This window comes from Scleropages formosus, chromosome 8, assembly GCF_900964775.1.
Source record: "Scleropages formosus chromosome 8, fSclFor1.1, whole genome shotgun sequence".
Classification (NCBI taxonomy): Eukaryota; Metazoa; Chordata; class Actinopteri; order Osteoglossiformes; family Osteoglossidae; genus Scleropages; species Scleropages formosus.
This window is the reverse complement of record NC_041813.1, coordinates 9,162,390-9,182,997: the sequence shown is the minus strand read 5'-3', so window position 1 is coordinate 9,182,997 and position 20,608 is coordinate 9,162,390. Positions and strand designations below refer to the sequence as shown.

The 20,608-nt window shown below is 45.0% G+C and overlaps 1 protein-coding gene across 4 annotated transcripts in view; it reads left to right on the top strand.

Moving 5' to 3' along the window:
• adka (adenosine kinase a) overlaps positions 1-20,608 on the top strand; it is a 99,206-nt gene that overhangs the window by 8,348 nt on the left and 70,250 nt on the right. For all 4 annotated transcript variants that reach the window (XM_018766260.2, XM_018766257.2, XM_018766258.2 and 1 more), the window contains exon 4: positions 19,556-19,634. In XM_018766260.2, the coding sequence (XP_018621776.1) occupies positions 19,556-19,634 (79 nt within the window). The remainder of the gene's footprint in view (positions 1-19,555; positions 19,635-20,608) is intronic.

Genomic DNA, 20,608 nt, shown 5'->3' with positions numbered 1-20,608 from the left:
TTTTATATGGTAATTTTTTTTAAGGTTTTCTGGGTCTAAATGGAAACAGCAAGCGATTTGTGGAAATTTCATTTTAACAAACTGAATGTTGCGGGAAGAATAATTACATGAAATAATTTAAAAAGTGATTTCATAAAGTAGATCTATTGTGATGATGTGTGTGCGGATTGGCTTGTGGAAGTTGTTATATAAGGCACGTTTAAATGAATAATTATAAAATTAAACTACAGTGATTCAAAACAGAGGATATAAGCTTGTGACTATACAGATGAGAAGATAATGAGAGAAGGCAACCAAGAGCGTCGGTGTGCGGTTCCCACCACGCAGTGTGTGTCTTAGTCTTTCTCAGAGCTGCTTAGCGCAATTTTCAAATGAGGTCTCGATTTATCAAGCTGTACAGATTGTCGTGGCCTGAACCAGATCTCCTGGACCAGATCAATGAAAATTGTGACCATTTAAGATTAATTGGTATTAATCTTGGACCTGGATAAGTGAAAAATCAGATACCGGAGGACCAAGTAACAGGGGATATGTTTATGTTACTTTTTTGTTTGGATCAAGAGAGTGAATGTGTTTTCAGTTCTAAACCAAGGAAATGTGTTTAGGTGGAAACCCTTACTGTGTGTGTGTGTGTGTGTGTGTGTGTGTGTGTGTTTGTGTATGGGTGGACACTGTACTTCTAGGGCTTTAACTGTATGTCCTCATGTTTGTCCAAGCACGTTGTTTGTCCAGGGACATGTTCTCGTGAAGATGCGCTCAAGCTTTTCAAACAACATGAAGCAAAGCATATAGTCTTGTTGTTACAGTTCTCATCACATTCAAATGCAGATCTGTGCGTTTTCATTGCTAGAGTCGCGGAGGGTTCCAGCTTTCAATATGCCTGTGTTAGTGGGTGGCATGCAGAGACAGCCGCGTGACTCCGAGGGCCATTGTTAGCTTTGAGCTCTATATGCTTCGTTATCTCCCTCTGGATGCAGGGGGGCGACACCAAGGCCATCAGTGGGCCCTGGGTTTGCAGTTCCATTCTGAATATAGCGCATGTCGCCTGCAGGCCGATGGCCCACGCCTTCTTGGTACACACTGTACCTGTATGTTTCCCCAGTATTTCCCACAGCTTTGGGACACAGCAGGCAGTATTATTAGGAAAATGGGGAGTGGTTGGATGTTGATACTGAGATTAACTATGTTTTTATTCATGTTTGTTCATTCAGTCTGGACTTTTGTTTCCTTGACTATTAGTTATTAAAGTGTAAAATAAAGTAAAATTTCATGGGCGTTTATACATTTGGTCAGTTATTGGTGTTTAAATGAAATCATGGAGTCAAGTGCAGCAAGTGGTAGGTAACAAACTGAGGTGTACGTCGCTTTGGACAAAGCAACTGCTAAATTAATAAATGTAATGTAAATGTAAGTGTTTGTCTGGCATGCTGCAGACCTAAGGGACAAAGAGCATATTAAGGATTCGTGGGGTAGATCTTTCCGGGGAAGGACTTTGAAGTTGGAGAAAAAAGTACGAACATCCCTTCTAACTGAATTGAAATAAAGAATTGCAAATGTGCATATTCCTTACAGTTATGTGGCCACTCACAATACAAAACAGTAGTGTTACTTTAAATATAGCATTAATAAAACACTTTTCAGCTCTGTCTCTGCTCCCATTTCCTGGAATTATTTTCCTTAGGATATATAAAATATCTTTACAAACAAAATCTGCCCTGGAATCAAATGTCATCCATACTGTACACTAGCTGCTTGTTTCCTGAACAGTTGATGTATTAATTTTCCATGAGTATGCCTGTTTTTCTGTTTGATTATTTAATTTTAATGACATATTCTTAATTTAACTGTTCCTCATGTTTAACTTCCAAAGTGGAATGAACATAAACTGTGTTGTTGCTTCCAGCTGTTAGCTGAACACCCAAGAAGAATAGAGGTGTGGATCTAGGCTGACTAAACTCAGTTTCAGTGTTTACAGTTTGTGTTTGGTGTTCTTAAGCGTTGGTGATCAACAACAAGATGAAGAACGTCACACACGTGAACAATTGGTATTGATTAGTAGTTTGTGGAGAGAAGTTTTGAGACATTTAAAGTATAAATTTTATTGTAGGTGGAAGTTAATAAAAACATGAAAGTCTTAGTTTTTTTCATTTTAGCTATATCCAAGGTTTTACCTGGACCTGTAAATCCTGTAAATAAATCATGGGAAATCTGCATTATTATGCCTTTGAGTCTCTCTTTACCAACAAGACTTTTTTTTTTTTTTTTGGTAAATTACTTGACTTATTTTTTTGTTGCTCTGTCCCTTGCAGCAAGCTAGGGGCTCACATCTTTGTTGCATGAATCTACAGAAACAAAATGTATTTGAAATAAGTTCCATTACAAAGCAGTTTGGGGCAATTTTGCTTGATTTGAACATTGGAGGTGTGAAATATCCCAGCCACCTCGTCTCTCCTGCAATTCCCCTGTCCAGTTTTCTATTAGAACACTGTTATTAAATCATTCCTGCAAGTGACATCTTCATACCATGATGAAGACAGATGGAAAAGAAAGGCACGATTCTGTTCTTTTTATTGTCTAGAAGATGCAAGAAAGCAAAACATGCTTATGCAGTAGGACATATTCGCAACGTTGATTTTTTTTAAAAATCTTTTCCTGCACATTTTATGTTACATCATGTATTTATCCTCCAGTGAACCGATTGAGATTGACATGTTTTGAATATTGTCAATTTATAGTCTCTAGAAATGTTACACAGGTTGAGATCTGAATTTCCTAGTAGCGCTGGTTTCCTTGTTCTCTGTGTGTTTGCGTAGTGCAAACATGTCCTGCACAGTGGCTTAAATGTTGGTAAAATTGCATTCGACAAACAGCTCAAGTACTGGAGAGAGAGAGAGAGAGAGGTGACCGAGTTCGACTCTAAAACAACACGGGTTCATCCAGCTGACTGTTCTCTTCTTTTTCAGTGCCCTTTATTAGTGTTTAAGACGGTGGAGTCGCAGCCAAATGGAAAAGCAGCAGAGTGGGCCTGGCACTGGCATACACTTCCCAGGTGGATTCTTAATTATTCTAAATGTGTAACTCATTGTGGAGTTGGGTTCTTCTTCCATTGTCTTGGCCTTGTGTGTTTTACTTCCACATTGATTCTTGAATGAGCCTTTTACAATGAATTACTTTACAGATAGTCATCAATTTATGGTGGGGTTTGGTTCTGACTACCTCATCCTAAGTTGAGTTGGTAAATCACAAATTCCTTTATAGTGAATTACATAAACCATAAGAATATATTGTGTCTGGTTGTGAGTAAAGGCAACCACACGAGTGGGGCGGAGGCTCCGGACGGCAGGTTGAACCAGAAAAATGGCTTTGATACCCAAACCTTCAGGGCAAACTGAAATAGGCACGTAATAAGCCAAAAACACTAAGTGGGCCCTGACCCAGCCCTGTTTCTCCCAGAACCCTTCTCTTCCCAAGCTGTCCAGCAGTAATCAGACCAGCTGTTTAAAGTGTTTCCTGATTGCCTTTAAAGGACAGCAGCTGGTCCTCATCATGCCCATGGGATTTCTATTTTTCCACTGTTTCACAAAGAGTAATGATATAGTAGAGGGCGTGGTGGTGCAGCGGGTTTCGCCAGGGCCTGCTCTCCAGTGGACTGGGACCCACGTTTTAACTGTAATTATGCCAAATAGCAGGCTGGTGTTTTCAGCCCTTGGAGAATAAATTCTATGCTGGCACTGGTTGTGTTAGATGACATCTCTGTGCTTGGATTGCGCCCGTGTCATAGAGCACGAGTGGAGAAACATGCAACGTACCGTAGATATGCAAGGGGAGTCATGCATCTATGAACCCATAAAGAGGGGTGCGGTGGCGCAGCGGGCTTGGCTGGGTCCTGCTCTCTGGTGGGTCTGGGGTTCGAGTCCTGCTTGGGGTGCCTTGTGATGGAGTGGCGTCCCGTCCTGGGTGTGTCCTTTTCCCCTCCAGCCTTGCGCCCTGTGTTGCCGGGTTAGGTTCCGGCTCCCCGCAACCCCGCTTGGGACAAGCAGTTTCAGACAATGCGTATGTGTGTAATAACATAGTAAATACACAACAGTATTATAATGGTAATTTCATGCTGCACTATTATTTCCATGGTGCTACATAAAACAAGAGTTACCTGCACAGACTACATAAAGTACACAGGTGCAAGACTTGTGCAAACAGCACTAGACATTTCAACAATTATTAAACACTTTAAGAATTACTAAAACAGAACAATAGGTACAATGGCAGACAGTTCAGCACTGACTAGTTTGCAGAGTTCCAGTATTAGTCCAGTCCCTGAGTATTGATGAGTCTGATGGCTTGGGGGAAGAAACTGTTACGCATTCTGGCCATGAGGGTCTGAATGCTTTGGTACCTTGTACAAGACGGCAGGAGGGTGAAGAGGCACCGTCAAATCTATTTTCTTCTGCCTTTTTTCAGCAGCATACTTTTTGCTTGCTATCCATTGAAAAAATAAAAGTAACTTGAATGGAACCACTAATGAAATATTATATAAATAAAAAATGTTTCTAAATACAATAATTGTTGACAGACATACTTACTGGATCAATATAGATATGGTTGCTGGTGTTATTGTATCCCAGATCAAGCAGCTGTCGTTTGACAGTACAAGTAACAATATAATAAGGTTGATGGGATAGCTGTTGCAAGTCCAGGTTATTGTAAGGTGTGTATGTTGCCAGTTCAGGCCTACCTGTATTTTGTACTCACTGTGTCCGTTTTGCTGAACGTAGTCTAATATTTAGTAGCGTTCAGGATAGTGTCTGAACAAGGAGTACTTTCCCCAGCAACTTCCCAGTCCTGTTTGTTTTCAGGAATGCATGCTAATTGGATTTGTTTTTTTTACCTCTCTGAACTGTGGGTGGTCACAGTAGGTTCTGCCTTCATCATGTGCCCTTTTTTTTTTTTTTTTTTTTTTTTTTGGCAGCATTTGATGTACTGCATGATTTGGCTTTTGGATTAAGCACGTCTCCAGTAATACGGTGGATTTCAACATTTTAGTTCCACATGTTTCTTTTTCTGTTAGCACAGGTTATCTCTTTATCCAGCTTTATGAACTTGCTCCTGTAGTGATAATTCAGTATGCTACCTGTTTTTTTTTTTTTTTTTTTTTTTTTTTTTTTTTTTTTTTTTTTAAAGTCAGTAAGTCCAAGCGTGTATTAGAGGAAAGGGCATCCATAATAACTAAGTTGTAGAAAAAAAAAAGAAAAAAAAAAAAGCAGTGTAAGCGAAATAGTGCCAACTGGGGCTGTGTGAAGGCCTTGCAGAGGGTGAGCCTCCGCTGTGTTTCCAGACACCCCTGCTGCAAGATGATTTTTTTGCAGATATCTGACAGTGTATGGAATTTGAGATGGTTGCATGCTGGGAACATCCCGATTCAAGCTGTCCGCTGTGACCCATCGGACTCTGCACGCTGCTGGGTGGGAGGGTGTTTATTTACGCACTAAGGCAGAGGGATATGTTGGTTCTTATTGGCCGGTGCCCTCACCGCCCTCGCATCCGACCCCTGCTCTGGATGGGTTTATACAGCTGCACACAGCTTCTCCTTTTCACAGTGATCTCTCGTTCAAAAGCGTCCCAGCCAATCGGCCTTTGTGAGAATGGCCCACGGGAGGCTGATGAGAAGTACGTGTCAATGTGTTTTAATACGTTTGCAAGAATGATAAATAAAACTAAAGACATGTTCTCCTTTCAACACAGATACGAAGATAATCCAGATGTATTATCATTTTGGGAACATGTGATTCTGTACTGTGCAAGGGTTTCGCCTCACTGAGGAATGAACAGCATGGGTCACAGAGACACTCTTGTTTTTGGGACCCTCCGACCACATTTTTCCATTACTTACGCAGAACAACTTGCGTTACATATTTGTACAGTTGGAGTTCTATTTGAACAGTTCAGATTTCATGCTTTTCTCAAGCAGACATCGTTTGCCCTCCTGGGATTTCTACCTGTGATTATCTGGTGGCAAATTGAGTTAATGTTAATCACAGCACTTCCCACCGCCTTGTCACAATGAGTCCATGAAATCTTCTTGGAATGATGGATTTTATGGTGAATTCAGTGGCCCTTGATAAGATGCTGCGGTTTGATATTGTGCTGTTTTGATATTTGATATCATTCCTGTGGGAGACGTTTGTCCAAAACCTTTCGGACAATTATTAAATCTCGTGAATAGCGGCACATGTGAGGGAACGCAGTGTTGTTTTGTTGAACATGACATTTGTGTAATCATTAACAAAAGTGCTGAATGTCCAGTGGGGCAGCAGCTGTGGATCTCTCCAATGTGCCCTTTCTCCTCTGGCTTTCATCTTAGCCGTGGGCGCAGTTTCAGGACAGAAAAGACGTTAAAGTTGAACAAAGCTCCCCCGTAAATCAAGCTTTGTGCTTTTAAATCTGCTCTGATCGCCGAAGAAATTAAAGAGCAAATCAGCTTTTTCACCTGTTTTGTTTAGTTAATTTCATACGCCTGACGTTTCCCACGGCCACACCAGAATCTGCACACATGGAAAATTTCCGTTGACAGTTTCGACTTCTTCCTGCAGTTCAGTTTTCACCACCTGGTGAGATGATTTTAATACTCTCTAAGGTGTTGCCTGTAATCTATAGCCCATGTGCTTGCTTCTGAGTGCACACAGTGGACAGGGTCATTTTTAACTACGCCCACCAGGCATGAGGGGAGGCTGCTTAGTAATGGAACATTTCTGTGCGGAGCATAACCCTGCCCACTTATTTTAAAAAACATTATATATATATATGTGTATATATATATATATGTGTGTGTGTGTGTGTGTATAAACACAGTATAGTACTACAGAAGACAGCAACAAAGAGGAGAACTGTGTAAAGATACTATATAAGAAAGAAAAAAAAAAGCCATAGGAACCAGGGGAACACAGATACAGATTACAGTTAAGATGAAAATGCTGACCAATTTATAGAGTGTAATTGATAAATTGATAAAGTTGAGTAAACTGGTAAATCAATGTGAATCGCTTAACATTATTAGTCACTTTGGAGCAAGCGCTGCTGTCTCACAGCGCCAGGGTGGTGCTAGAGAACGTGGGTTCGATCCCTGCTCAGTCTGTGTGGAGTTTGCATGTTCTCCCCGTGTTTGCGTGGGTTTCCTCCGGTTGCTCTGGTTTCCTCCCACAGTCCAAAGACATGCTGTGCAGGTTCATCCATAGTGTGTGAGTGACAGAGAGAATGTGTTCCACTGATGTACGGATGAGTGACCCAGTGTAAGTAGTGTATCTAGCAGTATAAGTCACCTTGGTGAATAAAGTGTGTGGGCTAGTAACACTACATAGTATCCATTGTAAGTCACTTTAGAGAAAAGTGTCTGCTAAATAAATGAATGTAAATGTAAAAGGTCACTCAAAGAAATGTACCTGTAAAATATAATAATGTGTGCATCAGTAGTACACAATGTCCTGCAGGGGGCAGCCAACACTCGCATAATCCCATTTCAGCCGTTCTTGCCCTCCTGCCCACAGTAAGCAGTGGCAGGATACCTCTTCATATTCCTTACAGTTTCAGAGACAGGTCCTACTAGCAATCAAATTTAAATTACCTGTGCATGCTTTGTGTGGTTTTACTGCTGATATAGCAGATAATATAACTACTTGTGAAATTAAAAAATTTAAGTTCATGAAGTTGCTGGTGATGGTTATAAAAACTTTGGCAAAGCCCTGAACCTTCTAGGGCTACAGGTGAATTCGTTGTCACTAATTGGGAAACATGGCACAACCCAGGTGCTGTGGAGGTCTGGGTGTGTGAGCAAACTGATGGGACGGCTGGGGACGAGCAGGTGTTGTGGAGCGACCACAGCTCCGCTACAACAATGACAGCGATGCAGAGCCCTCGTTGCCAAAATGCCGACTTGCCATGTCCAGGCAGTGGCTGCACAGAAGGCACTTCTGAGAAGGGCCACCATTAAGTCATTACCAGAAGCCCTGTGACAGACCTTGAAATGTTCTGGACAGTGATCTTAAAGTCCAGAGAGCCTAAAGTTGAACCCATCTTACAGGGAGCACCTTGACCACCATCAAGGTCGGTGGTGGAAGGATCCTGTTATGGGGCTGTTTTCGGTGACTGGGAAGCTTGTTGCCATCACTAAGAAGACAAAAGCAAAAAAAAAAGTCCTGCATAAAAACCCTTTTTGCCTGCAAGAGCAACAATTAACATACCCAATGGGTTAACAACCCAAAACATTCAAAATTCTACAAAGGAATGGCTGAAAAAAAGTATTTTACTACTCTTGACTGGTCCAGCCATTAAAAGGGTCTGCGTATCTCCATTAAATATCTAACGTGGAAAACATGAAATAAATGTGTATTAAGGAACGGCAACATTTCTACAATCTCAGTCAAGGTCAAAACTCAGACAGACATGCTCAAGAAGATGTAGGGAAAAGCTATAATTTCTGCCAAAGGTCTACTCTTCTAATTCTTTAATTTTTTTAAAAAAATTAGTTGTGTAAATTATCAATAAGTAAAAGGGAGAAAATCATTATTCCTCTGTATTGAAATGTTCATTTTACAGTAAAATATGAAGCAGTTCAAGCTCTTTAAGGAATTTGAAATGGCCACGATTTATGTCCTCTAACTGCTGTGCCCCCTGCTGGCCATGTGCATTCAGGTTTCCTGCCCTCAGAGCTCAGCTCAGATGGATCTGCAAGCAGGTTCCCCACCTCTATATCCCAGATGTCTGTGCATCGTGAGGAGCGACCTTGTCTCTGTGCTACGGCACTGTTATTGCGCCGGCTGTCTAAGTGTTCAGAGGGTGTGTGTTGCTGTTCTTCTTACTCAGCAGATTTGCTGGCCATGAGTTTTCCTGTTGGCATTCAGAAGACGGAACCACCTGCCTAAAGGGCGGGACCCAGGCGACACACTCAGGTTTCAGAGACTGCGGCGTGTTGCATGTGGATTAGCGGTGTGTGGGGAGCAGAGGAGGGGACACACAGGAGAGGCAGAACTACAGCCCCAGTGTGTAAGACCTCGAAGACAATTTTGATAGTGTGGGATTTAAATGTCGGAGATGTAAAGGTTGTTTGTCAAGCTGGTAACATAATGGTTAGAGCTGCTGCCTTTGGTAGTAGGTTCAAATCCCACCTCCAGCTGTCACCCTTGAGAAAGGTACTTATCCTAAACCACTCCAGTAAAATTACCCAGCTGTGGAAATGGGTAGATAATAGGTAGGTAGTTTAACACTGTAAGTCACTTTGGGGAAAAAGCATCAGATAAAGGTAAATGTAGGACATGAATCTGCAGTGGAAGTGTGTGTGTGTGTGTGTGTGTGTGTGTGTCTTTGTATGAGAGAGAGCATGTGTGCTTTTCCTCCTTGCATATGTGGCCCACCACACTGTTGGTGCACGAGGGCCTTGGTGTCCCATACATGAACCCTCTTGTTTACCGTCTCTCTGTCCCACAGGACGCAGCATCTCCTCCCTCTGCCATTCCTGCCTGTTGTTTTCCCTCTGTTAATCATTTATTTACGTTCGTCTGCATCTTCCCCCCTCTCGACAACATCATCTGTGCCAAGGGGGCTCCTTATCTGTCAGATCATTATGTGACTCGCATTGCTTTGTGATTTATTGCTTTAATGTGAGCTGAATTATTACAGCTGTAGTCGTAAGGCTCCCGAGTTAAGGAAAAACACCACATTCGTTTTTATGGCCGCAGAGGGAATATAGTGGCCAACTATTCCAGCACCCCGGTCACACTTTCCCCAGGGCATTCATGTCTCTGCAGCCTGAAGAAACAAACGGGATATTAATGTCCCTGGCCATTGTTTCTCTTCAGATCAGTGCTAGAAATTCATATATGTGCCTTGTGCTCCGTGTCACATGTTCTCTAATACCCACTCCTGCAGCCCAGATGGACACCATCCAATCTGGCTGTACATTTAGGTTCAAACTGGAAAAAAATGTTTACCTTATGCCGCTTTTTGAGGTTGAATGAGATTGAAAGGGATTTAGAGAGATACACGCTCCATTTTTCTCACATATGCAGCTCAGAAAGCGTGCCTCGATGTGGCTGATGCAATAGCTTCGGAGACCTCAGAGGTTCTGCTCCACCGTCTTTTCTCCAAGTTCACATCCAGCAGGTGGCGCCGGGAACAAGTGGTACCCCAGGGTCATGAGGCGCCCAGGGCTCTCAGTCTTGCTAGTGGCTCATTGTGTTGTGTTTGGCGACAGGTTTCAGTGCTCACTACTGCACTTGTATATGTTTGTGTCACTTCTAGTCTAAGGAATGAACACACAAGCTCTCTTTTATTCTGCAGGACTGTGTATTAGACAGAAAGCAGCGAAACTGGGAAATATATGTTGATTGTTCATTTAGTTAACTCCTTTTTATAAAGTAGGGCGACATGGTGGCACAGCGAGTAGCGCTGCTGTCTCACAGCGCCTGGGTGGTGTGAGGGGACGTGGGTTCGATCCCCGTTCAGTCTGTGTGGAGTTTGCATGTTCTCCCCGTGTCTGTGTGGGTTTCCTCTGGGTGCTCTGGTTTCCTCCCACAGTCCAAAGACATGCTGTTCAGGTTTCCCCCATAGTGTGTGAGTGACACAGAGATTGTATTCCACTGGTGTATGGATGAGTGACCCAGTGTAATTAGTGTATCTAGCAGTGTAAGTCACTGTGGTGAATAAGGTGTGTGGGCTAATAACACTACGTAGAGTTCGTTGGAAATCGCTTTGGAGAAAAGCATCTGCTAAATTAATAAATGTATTGTAAGTGACTAACATTGTTTACAATGATGTACCTGTTTCTAGAGCTCTGTAATTTTTACTGTAGCAGTTCAGAGCAGGTACCTTGCTCAAGGGTATTACAGGAAGAGCCAGTATTCGAACCCGAGTCCTTGGAGTGCAGGCGGAAGCTTGGAAATTGATAAACTGGGAACTTGGCATAAAACATCTTAACGACAGTTTGGGTTCTCATGGCTGTTGTCCACATGGGTCCACATGGCTGCATGTGTTTCAGGGTAGAGCCGTGTGTGTTACACGAATATCGCACATCCCATTGTTGGGCTAAACAATAAAGAGCTACAGGAGCTCACAAATGGAGTTTAATCATTTTCATTTGTAGTTCACAAACAGAGACACAGGTTGGCTTGCCTGGCACAGGACTCGGTCTCCAGGGCTGAAAGGCGGGATGTGTTCAGTGACCGGCTGTCGGAGGAACTTGGGTGCAATGGGGCTATAAGGGGACCTTGCCAGTCCCATCTCAGGAGGCGATGAGAAGATGAGGAGGACTTCCTGGCTCACAGCTCCGTCCATGAGAAAATGCTCTGTGTGATCGTAAGAGCGAGGAGTAATACACACGCCCTGTGATGAGGTCCTGTCGGACCTTGTGGTCCCTGCCCTGGCAGCAGCGGAAAGCACTAGGCAAGTCGACCGCTCAGGTACTTTAAAGACTTGGAGCTGCAAAGCTTAGCCCCAGAGAAGCTGTAAAGCCCCCATTTATAAAGAGGACTTATTATTGACTTTTCTCTTTGAATAAGAAACACTGTGACGTTCAACCTAAGGAAGGGAAGGGGGGGCAACGGTGAGCAAAATAAGTAATGGCTCTGCTTTTGGCCGGGAAGCAGTTTGCTGCGAAATGGGGTATTGATCTTGAACAGATAAACCACATTCTCCACGGCCACAGGCATTTCTGAACAATTTAATTAGGGAAGGATGAACAATATTTATGGCTTCTCTTTGTCACTGGGGCTGATGAACGGCTTTCTCATACACTGCTAGCTGCTGTGGGGACTCGCCGTACACCGTTTACCTCCACACACCTGACAGCTTTACACTTAATGCAGCTTTCTGGATTTACAGAAACTCCTCCAGGGACTTGGGTTGGCAAACTTGTCTTCCTCAATCACTGCGCCACCTACTGCTCATACCAAGACTTCATTTTCTCCTAGTCTTGTGCATCAGCCGCAGTCGTCAAGCAGGTCATGTATGAAACATGTTTATTGCGGTCGCCTGCGTGTAATGAAAGTGGGGAAGTTCGGCTAGTGTCCACAGCAGTTGTGGACAGCCCTCCTGTGTGATCTTCATGCTGTGTGCTTTTAGCTGACTTGACGGGTGACGGTCACCCCAGCAAGGCGAAGGGTGCCGTGGCAGGTGTGTCGGCACAGGCCCTTCGTGGCTGGTTTAACAAGCGCCTAACCACCAGTGACCGTAGTGAAGGCAGTGCCGTTACATCCCGCACAGGTCATGATGAGTTCTCGAGTACATCTGCGGCGCTAATGGACCACGTGCACATCAAAGGAGGACAGCGGGAGTGTTTGGGCTGCCTCTGCCCTCCAAACACAAGAACCATGGAGATGAAGGGTGCACTTTGACACCTTTCATCACACATCCCCACCTGCGCCGGAGGTCCGGGGTCCCGCGGCTAGACCTCCCCCCCGGCCTTATATGTGGGACTCTCAGATGCAGTGAAGTGCTGGTGTACAACAGCAGTTCCATTTCTTCTTGGAAAGGTGTTTTTTTTTTTTTTTTTTTTTTTTTTAACGCTGCGGTTGGACAGCAGGTGTTTTAACACCACTGAGCAGAAGTAGGGAGACTGTAGACACGAGTAACACTATGGATCTCAGAGCAAATTGCGTGTTGTTTTTAGAGGGACACGTGTGACATGATGCGTCCTGTTCTCTAGCGTGCTTCGCACATACCTGTCCTTCCAGTGTGTATTCATTAGCACTGTGATCTGTCTCAAAGGGACACTCTCTGACAGACAGGTTCAACACTGCCTATCGGTTTGCTGAGGGTACAGCCTAGGAGCTGTCTTATGTTTATAGCACTCGTTTAGCTGGCAGTTTTCTCCAAAGCCACCTTATATACCGGAGTACTTTTTACTAGAGCCATTCAGGGCAAGATCCTTGTTCAAGGGAATGAGAGCTGGAAGTGGAATTCAAACCTCGGTCCTTTGGGTGGAAGGCAGCAGCACTAACTGCAATGCCACTTGCTGCCCCTGTTTCTGTTTTCCTCAAAGCCCCTGTGCAAGACTCGGAGCATGAGGTGCAGTGAGGTCACAGTGACAGGGATGCTGGGGACTGCCATACAGTACAGTAAGTGTGTGCTGCCCCTAATGAGTGTGTCATTCATTTTGGTGCTGTGAGCACCTCTATGAGTGGGGTCCATACCCCCGTGCACTTAATGGTCCTTGGACACCTGTGGATGGGATTGTAACTTGTCAGTGGTCACATAAGCTGTCCCAGTGACAACATAGACCTTCATACAAGCTTTCAGAGGATGGATATGATGTCCTGGTTCGAGCAGGTTCTGCTGTAGACAGTCACTCGATCACACACCCTCTCCACAGATAAGTGATCTGTCTTGAAATATTTAGTTTTTAGTGAAAAATGCCACTTTGTGGACTCAGCAGGAGGGGCCTGATTCTGCTGAATAGTGACTGTACGTGTAAATGGGAATTTGGGACAAGGATCCCTCCAGTCTAGTGTTCACCAAGGACATGCTGTGAGCCTTCAAGGTGGGGACTCAAGGTGAGTGCTTTCAGAAGGTGGCACTTAGTGCAGGGACAGCAACTTCTGCAGAGGGGAGACGGTCTTCCGCAACTGGCGTTGAGCAAGTCCACTTGCAGGTGAAAGGGATATGCAGATGAGGGCGCTGGTCAGCAGCGCTGCCTGGACGCCTGTATTTTTAGCAGCTGCCATTTACAGTTGGAACGTTGTGTGCTCCTCGCCTGAGTCATCCAGCAAGACTGGGAACAGAGCTTCTCACGTCTTGGGGACGGCATTTGAGTGCATGAACATGCATGCGTCCACGAGCGTATGCGTGTTTGTTTATGCATGTCTTGTGCGGTCACACACACACAATCTAGACCGTCTGGATAGGACGTAAGGAAATAGCCTGAACCCTAGACGTCCAGCTCGCGAGTCCAGCGTGTTAGAATCGCATCGCAATTGAACATTGTGCAGCTGGTCATAAAACAAACTCTGAGATGGCCTCGACATGTTTAGAAGGATGCCCCCTGAGGTGCGTCTTGTCTTCGGTGCTGTTGTGTGAGGTCTCGGCTCCATCTTGCTGCCTACCTTTCCTTCGGGACGGAGCCTTTGAAGCAGGCGCCCGCTTTGAGGCTTCACTCACAACGTCAGTTGTACATTTCCTCTCTGCTCCAGTGTTTACAGGAGACACATTAATTACTTCCAGCAATTTCCTCCCGAGGTTTGTTCTTTCCAGAATAAAGGTCCCCAGTCCATTTCCTCCTCCCATCTAGGTCCGTGGTAGTTCCCCCAGGGGTACTGGTGTCTCCCATGCCAGCCTTACAGTGTTAATTATTAATCATTTCCTTGATTCTCTTCTCCAAAGTGACTTACAGTGGTGGGTTTGTACGCTAAGCTTCTTACAGTGATTTACCATTATTACTTACATTTATAAAGCAGGGTAATTTTTTACTGCATTAGTTATGGGTGCATAATTTGCTTAGGGGTGTTTGAGCAGGGATTCAAACCTGGGTCCTTATGATTGCAAGGAAACAGCTCTAACCGCTACGCCACCTCCTGCCCCCTGCTGCCCCCTGCATGTTTGCATTGTTCTGTTCTCATTGTTCCCAGCCCTGGTCCTGCTGGATTCCTGTGTCAGTCGTTTCCTGTTTTAGGTGATGTTTTAGTATTTATTTGCGCTGCATTTCTTCATTGAATATGTTAGAAGACACAGATAATGCCAGTACAAATGCATCTGTTGAAATGTCATTGTTATTTTCTGTGTCACTTGTTTTATTGGCACAACACCTGTAATAGTGAAAGACCAGTAAGGATTTTTTCTTGTTTTGCCTTAATAGGAGCGATAATTATTTCAGTTAAACCATCATTATGTAGTTAATTATGTTGTACGTGAGGGACTAATTAAACGGAATGAGGTTCAGCGGAAATTTGTTTATCTTTACTGGTGTTCAAGGAATTTTTTTTTTTTTTTTTATATATAACATCTTTGGACAACTTTGTGCAAGGACCCTTACAATGTTACTTTCAAGTTACAATGGTTTACCCGCTTATACAGCTGAGCAATTTTATTATTTAAGATAAGTATTGTTCTCACCCATGTTACAGCAAGAGTGAGGATTTGATCCTGTGACCTCCTCACAGCAGTCCTACAGCACTTCATTTTCTGTAGCTGCTCAGATTTGGTTGGGTTCTTTATATGTTTGATCCATTCATTTTAACAGGTAAACCCTAACGGCTGAATCATGAGCTCAGCTAAATACGCTAAATTTGCAGAATACAGTTGGAGCAAAGCCCAAAGGGTGAAGCAGACAGCTCAGTGTTCCACACATCCCATGTGTGCAGCTGGGTATCTTACTGGAAATGAGGTGATGTACCTACATCTATGGAAGATGAGAACACTTTGGGATTTGAACCAACAGCCATCCCGGTGGGGGTAAAACAAAGCATCCTCTAAGCTCTGCAGTGAAAACTGAGGCAACATGTTCATGTTTGATATATCGGCCAAGAGGGAAACTTGTGCCTGCAGCAGTGTTATCAGGTGATGGGTAAAGATGCAGGAGAAGTCCCAGATACACCAACTGGAGTGATTCCCTCAGGTGCTCAACTCACTTTCAGCCAAGTGAAATTAAGTTCAGTGCCGCATGAAGTGGGGTTCCTGTCATTAGTGTGAAGTGCGCGGCAGATGGTTTCCTTGCCAGCACGTCTTCGAGCAAGTGCGACGTGTCAGGTCGGCGCGCACGCACCCGTCATCTGGCTGCGTGAGACGCTGTCGTGCTTGTTTTCCATTCCCCGTGTGCGAGGCAGTTGTGACGGGGCTGTGTGCGCCACCGTACTGTACTCCTCGCACTGCAGCAGGCCTTTGCATCACTGTGCTTAATGACATCCCGTTGTGTTTACAGTGGCATCGTGGGGCGGCGGCTGGCCGCGCGGCCTGTGCTCTGGGTCTCCGCTAATGACGCCGTTGTCTTTCAGACTTTTGCACGAGTCTGGCACCTGATGGCATTTCGGCTCCATGGACCGAATTGCGCTTTTTTTGCACGGCGGAGAACTGGAGAAAAGGGCACCGTGGCTCGGCCAAGAGGTTCTTCGTGTTATTTTTTTAATCACTACTTTTCATGTGGACTTGTGGCCCGGGAACGGCCGATGTTTTGACTTGTGATTTTATATGACTTTCTTTTCTCATCTTGATGTAATATAACTTAACTGCAAACACATGTGAGAAACGTTCACTTGGCTTTTATCAAACTGACATTTAAGTGCTTTTTTCAACCGCTGTAACATTTGTGGCGAGGGATTTCAAAGAGATGAATCTAACATTCTTGCCACTTCTTTTCTTTCTCGTAAGTTAACATTTGGTGCTCATACATTTAACCTGGTCTTCATCAGAGCCGCAGAACACATTTATAAGGCATTTCTTTGTGCACATATGCCCAGGAGGTTATCCCAGGAAGATGTGCAAATAGTTCGGATACAGCGCTTAAAGAACGAGGCTTCGTCTTGTGCGCTGAAGTTTTCATTCAAATGGATTTTAAAACGGTCCTTTATCTGAGCAAATAAAAAGGACTGTAAAAGTATGAAAAGTGTTTTTATTATTTCCATGTTGAAATGTATGTAAGGCCTGTGCTAGCCATAAAGGGAGACGCAGAGCACGGGTGATGGATAACGGCGGCGGTTGTGTAGTTGCAGGCATCTAGTGGGTTTATGGTGGTGTATAAGCATCTCAGTTGCGCTCCTTGTCTTTGCAGCTGTGCTCTGAAGGTTAAAGTTTACACAGCCTCTGTGGAGCGGTAGTAGCATCATAAAGGCATCTACAGAACATGACACCTACTGGTTGGCATCTGCACAAGGTCGCAACACTGATGCTGAGAGCTCTCGGGTGATTTTTCCCTCTTGCACACATACACGCAAACACACACAGAGGAGTGCTCTCCTGAATGCGTTCTGAACGGGTGCATGCGCCTGTCTCACACAGATGTGGCTTCAGGAGACCCGCTGGCCCTCAGAAAGGGTAGGTAGTTCCTGGTCAGTTCTGACTTTACCATGATGCTGGACCAGCTTTGGAACTAACGAGCACTTCGGTAAACATGTGGTAGCAGAGCACAAGATTTTCCGTCTTTCTGACAGTCGGTGGACCGGTGTACCATTCCCACCATGTTTCACACCGGCGTAGCAGCACCTTCCCCAGTTCTCAATTGACAAACAGACACTGGCAGTGTGGTGAGCAGCATTTTCAACCAGGCATCCGTACCGCGTGAAAATTTTCACTTCTTTTTTCGTGCCACCGTGCCGCATTGAGTAAAATTGTGATACGGCAAAAAGAAAACAAATTCCCAAGGAGAAAAAAATGCACTGGAAACACTTAGACGGATGTTCCCAACCTGTTATGTACTCCCACGTGAGTCAGCAGATGTACTGAAATTGGCCCTTTCCAAATAACGTTCCGTGTTGGTTTCTTCACGCTTCATATTGTAGCCCGCAGTGCTGTGAGTTTGTATGGGGCAAAGAAGGACACAGAGGCAGCATTCATCTTGAATATTTATTTGAGTACCAGCACGTAGGGAAAGGATGCTCTCAGTCAAGGACCCCATTTCCTCCAAGACCGGCACCTCAAGTCAGCCTTCCCAGCCTGCTTGGCACTTCAGGTTCTCTCCTAGCACACGGGCAAACACGGTCACCCCATCAGTTCCCCCCGAAGTGCCCCCAGTGGTTGCACATGCTATTTACAAGTTACCCACAATGCAACTATTTACATTAATCAAATCTTCTCGCCTAAATACAGTAACGTGGGTCATTACAATATAGATTTTCTTCACATCGCTGAAAGTCCTTGACTTTGTGTTGGACGTCATAGTCTGAACAGTGGGGTCCTGAATGGTCTGAATGAAATTAGGAAAAACTTCAGAATGCTTTTAACAAGTGTCGTGGATTTCATTTTTCCTCCTCCATACCCCGGAACCGACTCAGCTGCTGCCGGGTTCGACAATCTCCTGTAGACTGTGCCCGAGAATGTGCAATATAACCAGCTGCATACAAATCTTTGTGAAGAGTGAAATGATTTAGCATTTTCTGCCTGGTTTTATGAGCTACAGTTGTACTAGAGGCTGTTTATTCCCATGGCTGCACTGGTTTTGTTTCAAGACCACTTAAATCAGTGGGTGTTTTTCACTATTTGTGTTTTTGAGTAAGCACTATTATAATTTTATTATTATAGTATTTGTGTCTAGGCAGAGTGCAGAAAGAGCCCTTTGATGTACTTGGTAGGGCCTCCTTCTGAAACACTACTGGTAATTCAGACATCAAGAGCGCCTGTGGCCACTGAGGAGCGCTTCATTATTTTTATTTATCGTTTTACTTGCAACTGTCCTTCGCAGCGCGGTGTTCTTGCATTTGCGCTGGCGGTGCAGTGACTAGCACACAGGGGGTTGATGAATGTGCCACATCTTCACGTGTGGCTCTGTTGCCCTCCGGCACGCGGACTGGGTCCTGGCGATGGCGCGGACTGTGCGCTCTGCAGTCGGGAGTGCTGGGGGACCGTGGTTTTACTATGGTGCGGTCCCATCCTCTACGGTTACGCTCTGGGTTTGCTCGCTTTAGCAGTTGTACGAAAGAAGTCGCTGCGTGGTTCCCACGCCCCGAGGCCATGCTCTCGCTCTCCAGGAGCTGGTGCTGTGAGCTGTCACTTGTCCCCAGTAGCCTGGTGAGCCCAAGGGCTGTTGATGTTGAAGGGGAACGACTTCAGTGCTGAGTTGCTATGACCTCATTTGTTGATTTGTATAAATGCAGGGCAGAAAACTTGGATAATGTTTGTCTTTTAACATTACAGTAAAAGCTCTCTCACACACACAAGCAGAGCTGATGAAGCGAGAGACAGCACTCAGGTGGAGTCAGTCCTTTCCCCATTGAAGGGCCTAAACAGAAAAACGACCCTATGCTCTTTGGGGAACTTTTCGAAGGTACTCTTCAAACTATTGCGTTTTAGTCATTTCCATTTGGTGTTTATGTGTGTGATCAGAGCAGCCTTTGCATTTCTGCTCAGTTGGCTGGAGAGATCTGATCTCCTCTAACAGAAAGCAGAGTCCAGCAGGTGTTACCCATCAAAAGGTCAAGGGTTTCACTTGACCCATGTGCAGGGTTGCCCTTGCACATCTTTTAGTCCAGGCTCGTTGCCTCTGGTTCCTCGAGACAGGTTCTGCGGTGTCTGCAATGGACCCTCAGAGGACTGCTGGACTGGTGTACAGAGGCATGCTCGTGAGCCACTCTTCATGGTGGAAGCAGCACCTCGATTGTGGTTCAGCCTATTTGCATGCTACAGAGACCCAAGGGTTGAGGTGTGTTGGTGGCGGAAGGCAGGTGGGGGGGGGATTGAGGACCCTGTGTAGTGTACTCATCTGCAAGGGGTAAATATAGATGCTGGGTTGAATGGCCCGACAGCACTGCTTCCTGTCCTGTTTCCTGTTTACAAACACCAAAGCTACTTTTGGCTGGGCCTTATTCTTGACTCCCTTTCCGGCAGCTTCTAACAACACGCCTTCTTGTTGTGTGCCTTTTTATTTTCATAGGTTTGACGAGTTAGTGAAGAAGTTCAAAGTCGAGTACCATGCTGGCGGATCCACTCAGAATTCGATCAAAATTGCCCAGGTTTGCCTCCCCTTCTTTCTCTCTCTCTCTCTGACACACACACACACACAGAAGCCACATACAGGTTGTAAGAGTGACACATAGACAGCTGTTGCGGTCATCTGTGGAGGAATAGGCCTTCTGCTGATCCCTGCCTGTGTGGCCGACTGAAGTGCCTTTTTGGCGGCGCGGTATAAAGCACTGCAGACTTCCAGCACAGCTCAGTGTGTTGTTGCTGTCTCCACCCTACCCCCACCCTGAGGTTTACATTTACATTTATTCATTTAGCAGACACTTTTCTCCAAAGCGACACACATCACAGAGAAAAATTAAATGGGTACATCACATGTTAGCTTAGGGCAGAGGCCTCCAGAACTTTGGATCCCGTTCTGGACCGCAGACGTTCGCCAGTGCCTTCATAAGAGAGACGTCTCACCACGTCTTTTCCATCTTTTATGATGGAACAGCCCAGTGAAGTCTGAGGACTGAGTGCTGCTGCTGCTGCTGTGTGCTGTCTGCCCTGGCACCCTGGTGGGGGTGTTTTGGCCAGACCCTCTTCCAGGTGATGCAGATGGGTATGGGAGCAGTTCCACCGACATCTAAGATCATTATGCAGAGATACTCAGTGATATGAGTTTCTGTCTCTAATGGTTGGAACTTCTTCTGAGGTGAACACCCCCCACCCCCTCCGTTTTCACCACTCTGTGATATGTTCACATATTGGTAATTGGAATATTCCTGATTGTATTTTACGGTCATTATTTCAAGTCTCACTCTGCCTTTCTCCCACCCTGTGTTTACAGTGTGTCGAGTAGTGTTGCTCCAGTTGCCCGAGGTTCTCCCAGCACTGCAGGCTCCCACTACGTCAGCTGTTAATACATTTATTTTCCTGCCACCGAGGTTTTCCTTCTTAAGTGTCGGCTGTCATTTCTGTCACACTGAGGGCTCAGCTTCACATCATCTGAAGGCCCTTTGATGTCAATGGGTCCTGCCGT